We start from the raw sequence: 7,883 nt of genomic DNA, 5'->3' as shown, positions 1-7,883 counted from the left end.
AGCCCTGTGGTTTGAGGGCAAACAACGGGACCTCAGCGCTGGCTCTGCCATTAGCTGTGGCGTGACGTTGGACCCGTTTTATAGCCCCTCTCTGGGCCCTTTACCATACCACACCTGCCTGTCCAAATTTCATAAAGCCTTAGATTTCCAGTATTGGAAAGGATTTAAAATAATCACTTGGCACCATCTCACCATGTTATTCACAAGGCAACCAAGGCAAGAGTACCTGGGCTTATTCAAGATCCTGTGGCTGGGATGTCGATTCCCAGTCCAGTGTCTTTTCTACCATGACAATTTTGAGATTCTCCTAGCTCGGAGCTCCCATTGTCCTGTTAATCAGTGCCACATACTATAGAACTCTTAATTGTTTCCTGTGTTAATTTTGTCTCCCCAAATTGTGAAGCCACTGTTTTATGTCAGGTGACTCCATAAGTATTTATCAACTGATTGACTTAGGAAGCAACCCTTGGGGGAATCCCACCTGGGATTCCAAGATGAAAACCAGGATTTTGAGGCTGCAAATTCCGGAAAGTTCTGGGAAGTGACAAGAAGACAAGCAAAGAATACTGAATGCAATGTCCTGTTGCAATACAGGGCTTAGCTTCCCTGTCCTCTGATCCCTTTCCTGGGCTCTCAGATAGAGCTGGAGCTATTTCAGCAAAGGCTAAGAATAATCAAGTCCAGGTGGCCTACCCTTCCAGAGCAGAAAGGGACAGACAATAGAGTGATGAAATTACCAAACTATTGTTTTCTGCACAGAGGTGTGTGGAAAGTGGGGGAAGGGGGAAGGAGGGCAAAGCAAGAATTAAGAGATTGGTTACCCAATGGGGGACCCTTAAAAATTTATATAGAAATCATCCTGTGTGTCGTTCCATATTTAAAACTCGGTCCAAAATTCTAATCAAACTCACTTTCAAAACACAATTGGCATATCTTTGGCTCCTTAGGGAGTGCTTGGGGCCAGAGGGTGGGAGCTCCTTTCTCTCCCCATGCAAAAATCACGCATTCAGCCTGCTTTCTTTCTTTTTTTTTTTTCTTTTCCCCTGTTGTTCAAATAAATAGTGTTCTTTGCTCAAACCCCCATCCCCTCCTCCTTCTGCAATCTCAGCCCTAGCCCAAATCTGTTTTCTTCATTGTAACCTCAGCTTCACCGCAATTAATTTTTTTCCCCTCTGGTCACAAGATAATTCCTGACGCCAGTGAGTCTGGAGGTCAGACGAACAGCAAATTGGGGAACAAGGCGGCACTAATTCCTTACAAGTTTCCCTTGAAAAATCCTTTGCTTTAAAAAAAAAAAAAAAAAAAAAAAAAAAAAGCTTCTTTGCTGTTCAGGGATTTATGACCTCAGAGGAGCTGTGGGTTCGAACTAGTGTTGGGCTGTGGGTGGACTGGCAGGGGGCAGGGGAGCTCAGAGATCTGGGGCGCTGCCAGGAAAAGGCAAATTCTTAAAGTTAATGGTTTTAAGTGATTTTTAAAATCCTTGCTGGCAAAGAGGCCTGCCTCTCCCCGGTATCAGCGCTTCCTCATTCTTTGAATCCGCGGCTCCGCGGTATTCGGCGTCAGACCAGCCAGAGGAAGCCTGTTTGCAATTTAACCGGGTTGTGAACGCCCAGGGTTGGCGGAGGCGGGGCCGAGGCGCACGTTTTGCATAAAGGGGCGTGCCTTCGAGGCGGGCTCTATAAGTGGGGCCGCGGCTAGCGTGCGCGCGTTGCTAGCTGCTGTTGGGGTTTTTTGACTCTCTTCGTCCTTTCGGCACCTCCAGTCTCATTCTTCAATATGAAGGCGCTGAGCCCGGTGCGCGGGTGCTACGAGGCGGTGTGCTGCCTGTCGGAACGCAGCCTGGCCATCGCGCGCGGTCGCGGCAAGGGTCCGGCAGCCGAGGAGCCGCTGAGCCTGTTAGACGACATGAACCACTGCTACTCGCGCTTGCGGGAACTGGTCCCCGGAGTCCCGCGAGGCACTCAGCTTAGCCAGGTGGAAATCCTGCAGCGCGTCATCGACTATATCCTCGACCTGCAGGTGGTTCTGGCCGAGCCCGCCCCTGGACCCCCAGACGGCCCGCATCTTCCCATTCAGGTGTGTGGGGGCGTGCGAGGGAGCTGGGGCGGGGCTGAGCCCCAGAGCCGGGATGCTGCCTGGACCCCTAAAACTCCCAAATGCCATGCATAACTTTTCCCTCTTTCGCTTCTCTCAGACAGCGGAGCTTGCTCCGGAACTCGTGATTTCCAGCGACAAGAGAAGCTTCTGCCACTGACCTGGCAGTCCTGACGCCTCCAGGTGAGAATCCCCACTTTCGCCCAGGGGGTGGAGGTGGGGCGGTGCTTAAACGACAAATTTTGGAACTGGTTGGCCTTTTAAGGGATTACTGCCTCCTCAGTTTGGGGCGAGGCGAGAGAGGGGCAAGTGACTTACCCGTGGTTACATTAAATGAATGACAGAACCAATTCCCATCCAACGGGCGTTTCAACCCTCAACGCATTTTGCCCCTGCCCTCCCCCCGGTGGCCAAAGACACGAGATAAAGTAGGCGCAGGTAAATAAAACAGCCGTTCTGTTTGTAGTTTGGAGTCGTAAAGGAAGCTGTGTCTTCCTCAGCCCTCTCCCAACTGGTGTCAATTCCAAGAGGGCGGGTGGTTGCAAGCTCCGCCCGTGGTCCTTTGGCGCCAACTGGGTGGGGGCAGCTTGGGGCTCGGAGTTATCAGCTGGAGGTAGAGACCAAGTTTCCTCCCTGGCGCCGGGCAGTCTGCGGACGGCCCCCGCCTCGGCGCGCTCGGCGGAAACTGATGGCTCCCTGGTCTTCTTTCCTCCCCCGCCCAGAACGCAGGTGCTGGCGCCCGTTCCGCCTAGGACCCCGGGACCCTCTACGGCCGGAAGCCCGAGGGCATGGATGGGCCCCAACCTCGCCCTTCCCACTTGACTTCCCCAAACCCCTGCCTCGAGGCTGGACCTGGTGCCCGGGAGCGAAGGACTGTGAACTTGGGTGGCCTAAAGAGCCAGAGCTAGCTCTGGGCACCAGCTGGGCAACGTCTCCCAGCCCCCACCCCACCCCCAAGTTTTAAAGACTGTCTTTCACAGTGTGGAGGTTGGGGGGGAGTGGCTGCTCTCCAAAGTCTGCCAAGGCAGCAGTAGAGCTGGTCTTCTGGTCTCCTTGGAGAAAGGCTCTGTTGCCCTGATTATGAACTCTATAATAGAGTATATAGCTTTTGTACCTTTTTTGCAGGAAGGTGACTTTCTGTAACCATGCAATGTATATTAAACTTTTTATAAAAGTTAACATTTTGCATAATAAACGGTTTTTAAACACTTGAGTATGTAATTTGTTTCCTTAAGTGCTAACACTCTCATAAGACTGAATTTAGGGGAAATAAATGTCCTTCTTGGACCTTGGGAAATGCAAGCTTGCTTATTTAAGGGAGATGGGAAATCCCAGCTAAGACTGGAGGGGGGGGCAGTGGAAAGGGCTCATGATGGGAGCCCCATATGCATTAAGGGTTGGGTGCAGAGAAGATTCTGGCCCTGTCCCCTCATTTTACAGATGAGGGAAGCTGGGAGGGGAGCTCACCGAGCAAGTTGGGAGCTTAAGATAGAAATTAGGTCTCCTGAGTCCCAGTTTCTTAGGTCTCTTGCTGTTTTGCTACATTATCTGATGGCTTCGGTGTCATTAAATATTCATGATGCCTTTCTAGCAGGGGATGTGGAAGAGTGAAGTCTCACCTGGTGCCCAGACGGGTGGTGGTTGATAGACCCATTTCAGAGATGAATAAGCAGATCAGGGCCTGGTTTCATTTCCCTCCTCATGCTCTCTGATTTGGCTCCCTCTTGGGCTTTCAAATTTGGAAAAAATAGGAGAGGGTTTTTTCTTGTCCCTGAAGTCCCCAGCCACTCTGATCAGAATGATTTGGGTGCTGGTTGGGGACCGCCAGTACCCATCCCTCTCCTACCACCAGGGAGTTGAAGACTGAGCCTAGGCTGGGAATTTCTTCTGGTATTTCCTTCTCATAACACCTCCACTGGGAGCCTACTCTGTGCGCGTCTTTAACTCTATTTCAGAAACGGAGAATCTGAGGCTCCATGGATAATGGGTCTGAGCCGGTTTCTCACATCCCCTTGAGAGGAAGAGATGGGATTTTAACCTAACTACAGTGACTACAACTGTAGCGAACAGGAGCAGAGCCTGAGACTGGCCATCCCATAGGACCAGGTCTGAGAGTGGGGCAGAGGGCAAGACCCCCAATCCACACCATCCCCCATTGCCCCCCACCTGGCAGCTCCCCAGGTGGGCTCCACCAGGCTCCTGGCCTCACTAGATTCCTGTTTATGATATGATCTCATCTGTGTGTTGGCCCCTGGCATGAGTTACTTCAATATTTCATAACAAACAGGTCACGTCATCACCCTTCATGCCTTAACCCTGGTGAGCTTTCGGGGGTTGAACAGGGGCATGTGGTGGGGAGGCAACCTCTGTCTTTGCCAACCGGCTGACCAGCGGTTCCTAGCCTGTTTCCTGGTTTTTCTCTGATGATCTGGGTGGGAGGTATGAGCACTCCAGAAAATACACAAACACACACACCTTTGCAGAGTCACAGCAGCCCTCCAATCCCCTGGGAAGTCCTCAGTCCCCGTGTGAGGAGCTTTTGCCTCAACCAAGTAGACCCAGTCTACTTGGTTTGTTTTGTTGGGGGTGCTGTGCTGGCTCTGGTGACGAAGCAAATCCTTGCTCTACGGCATCCTAGCTGCACAACTGCAAGCTAGAGACTCCCTCTCTCGACCCTCAGTTTCCACATCTAGGCAAGATGGCTGGTCCCGGGCCATCCACCCTGAGGCACCCTGAGGCACCTGGCCCTACCTTAGACCATTGCAGGCACTGAACTCGTCTTCTACGCTTTCTGCCACAGCATGCTGCTTCCCGATCACTCAAACTGGGGGACTCGGGACCGCTAGAAAGAGCCAAATCGCTCATCTGCCATGTGACCTTGAGCAGCCACTTTCCCTCTCCAAGCCTCTCTCCTCCTGTGCCCAGCAGCTGGCAGTTCCTGTGCTCCCGTCTCCCTGGACAGAAGATAATGGTGGGAAAGTTCTTTGAAATGCATCACACACCTACAAGGTATTATTAAGCTAATTCCAAGGAAATTGCCTGTCAGGTCTGCTGAGACTGAGCTGTTCAGGTGGCTGGGACAAAAGCTGAAACCAGCATGCCAATTCATTAGTCATTAGAGAGTGAAAGCAATTTGGCCGCTGGTCGGAAAACTCTCAGAATGAGGATAGTGTCTTCTGTCATAATCACCTATCGAGTGCCTGCCAGGTGCCAGGCTCTATTTTATCTTAATTTTTTTTAATCCTCACCACAACCCGGCAAAGCAGGTATCATTATCCCCATTTTATAGAAGAAACAGATTCAGAGAGGCTGAATAACTTGATGCAGGCCACACTGCAGAGAAATGGCACAGCAAGGATTAGTACACCCACCTCCACGTAGCTTGAAAACCCATATTCTCACGTCTACTCCAGGCCAGCTCTTCTCCCTCGCCATTCCCTGCACCTGGTACTTGTTTAGTCCCCAGTGGGTGCTTGCTGAATGAAAGACCCAGGACCACCCCAGGTCCCTCTCCCTCATTTGTGAAAGGGGGTGATGGTATTCCCTTGCAGGTTTGTGACTCAGATTAAAGGTAACGTACATAAAGCATCTACCAGGTTCCCTGAAACACCAGATTCACTATTAGCTGAGTGTCTTAGGTCCATGATCGCATCAGCTCGGAAACAGGGACATCTGGAAGAGATTTTTACTTTGTCAAACAAACAAACAAACAAACAAACAAGACAGCCAGGCTCAGAACAGGCGAAGTAAACTGCCTGTGGTCACACAGCTCCTAAGTAACAAAGCAGGGATTCAAATTCATGCCCGTGACACCGGAGATGGTGCCCTTTTGAGGAGGCCAGTTATAGCTCTCCCCAGCTGTGGGTGCGCCCGACAACCTTCAATTATCTGTCCTCCCGGCCTCATCACCGCTCATGGCCACCACTCTTCTCCATTCCCCAGGCTACACTCTCAAACCTCCTATCGCTCTCTCTTTCCTGCAAAACTGCTTCTCGGGGTCCCCTCTGCCCGCTCCCCGCCCTTGCAGCTCGACAGCCGCTGCCCACCGGCCGCGGGTCTGGGCCCGGGCAGGGGCGGGGCCTCGGCCCACGTGGCCCTGAGCCTGGCGGGGCTAGGCGAGCTGGCCCCGCCCCCGCCCCGCCCCCGGCCCGGCGACCCGCGCTCCCCCCCCCGCGGGCCCTGGGGGCCGCTCGCAGGTGTTCGCTGGCGCCCGGATGTCTGAGCTCTGGCTCCGCTCTGGCTCCGGCTCCCTCCGCAGCCTGCGGGCGGGGCTCCCAGCCCATCCGGAGCCTCGCGGCGCCCCAGCCACTCTGCCAGCAGCGCGGCCTCCCAGTTCCCAGCCTCCCAGCCTGGGGGGGGCCCCCCACCCAGCGGAGTCGCTGACCCGACCGCTCTCCCGCTGCCCCCAGCTGCGCTCGGGCCGATGCAGCCTCAGCATGCCCCCACCCCGCTTCCTGCCCAGGCAGCTTTGCCCTGGCCGGCCGGCCGCCCTGGATCGCACCCCGTTCCTTCCTTCCTTCATTCTTTCAGGCAGCTCGCATTCCTCGAGCGCCTGCGACGTGCCCCGCACAAGGCCGATCCGACCTTCCGAGTGTGGCCCCAGGCCCGCTGGGGTCCTCCGGGAAGCCTCTGCCCTCCGCCCCATTCTCCCCCCCCCCCGCCCCGCCTCACTCTCCTCTCTCATGTCCTATTTCACCCACAATTTAGCATTTAATTCTTCTCTGCTTATTTCTCCTGTTAAGTGTCAGTCAGTGGCAAGGTCAAGAGGTCTCCTTGTGACCAAAATCAGGGATCAGTCTGAAAGTAGGGTGAGGAGTGAGAGGTGGCCAGAGTTGGGATTCAGCCAGACTGCGACAGGGTTTGGGAGTAAGTGTGGATGGGAGCTGGCAGCAGTCAGTCTGTGGCCTGGGTGAATAGACATGGTGTGAAGGTCAGTGAGTAGCATCAGTGGTCAAGATCAGTGAGTCAGTCTTTGGGTAGGGTCAGTGGACCGTCTGGATCAGGGTAGTAAGTTATTTATGACAAGGATTTGGGGGTTATCTTTGACAAGCCAGATCAAGGGAGGGGGGTGTGTAGCCCTCTGAACTCAAATTCATGTTACTCCATGGCTGGGGGCCGGCTGACCAGGGCCCCCCCTCTTCCCCACCCAAGCTATAGAACTGACTTTCCATCTGGGGACACTCCCCTCCCCCTCAGCACCACCACCCTACTCTGACTTTGTGCCGGATGCAGGAGGCAGAACTCTCAGGGGGCCACACCGGTCGAAGGGAGCCCAGACGGGCAGTAACACTGACCATGGTACGGAGGCCTTGGGCTTCCTGTGAGCCCCACCCTAGAGCCCCCCCTGTTCGACAGCTAAGTTGATGTTCTTCTCTATACTTTCTGCCATTTGTTCATAAATCTAAAGCTCCTCAGGGACGGAAGGGCCCTTATAGCTCACACATGTGGCCCAGAGAGGGGAAGGAGCTTGCTCAGGGATATACAGAACGTTCGTGGTCAAGACAGGACTCGAACCCAAGCTTCTACCTTCCTGTCTAGGGTTCTTTTGGTGACACCTGCTTCCCCTGAGCAGGGACTGTTATTCCACTTTAGAGATGGGGTGGCTGAGACCCTGAGAGGCTTATGGCCTCACACAGCTCCTACAGAGGGACTGCCAGGGCTGGTAGCACACCGCCCCCCACAGTCCCCCGCCCCCCCATGCGCCCTGAGGATCTGGAAATGTGAAGTCAGGGATGGTGATTCCCTAAAGCATTGCCTCCTTGTCAGTGCCACCCAGCCTCCTCCCTCCC

General features: G+C 54.0%; 1 protein-coding gene across 1 annotated transcript; it reads left to right on the top strand.

Annotated features, from left to right (window-relative positions):
* Positions 1-1,693: 1,693 nt before the first annotated feature.
* Positions 1,694-3,307, top strand: ID3 (inhibitor of DNA binding 3). The gene is made up of 3 exons (XM_026517073.4): positions 1,694-2,076; positions 2,195-2,277; positions 2,817-3,307. Exons 1-2 carry the CDS (start codon positions 1,777-1,779, stop codon positions 2,252-2,254), a joined length of 360 nt encoding a protein of 119 aa, XP_026372858.1. The 5' UTR covers positions 1,694-1,776; the 3' UTR covers positions 2,255-2,277; positions 2,817-3,307.
* Positions 3,308-7,883: the final 4,576 nt, after the last annotated feature.

This window comes from Ursus arctos, unplaced genomic scaffold (assembly GCF_023065955.2).
Source record: "Ursus arctos isolate Adak ecotype North America unplaced genomic scaffold, UrsArc2.0 scaffold_32, whole genome shotgun sequence".
In the NCBI taxonomy this organism is placed as follows: Eukaryota; Metazoa; Chordata; class Mammalia; order Carnivora; family Ursidae; genus Ursus; species Ursus arctos.
This window is presented reverse-complemented; position numbering and strand designations above follow the sequence as displayed.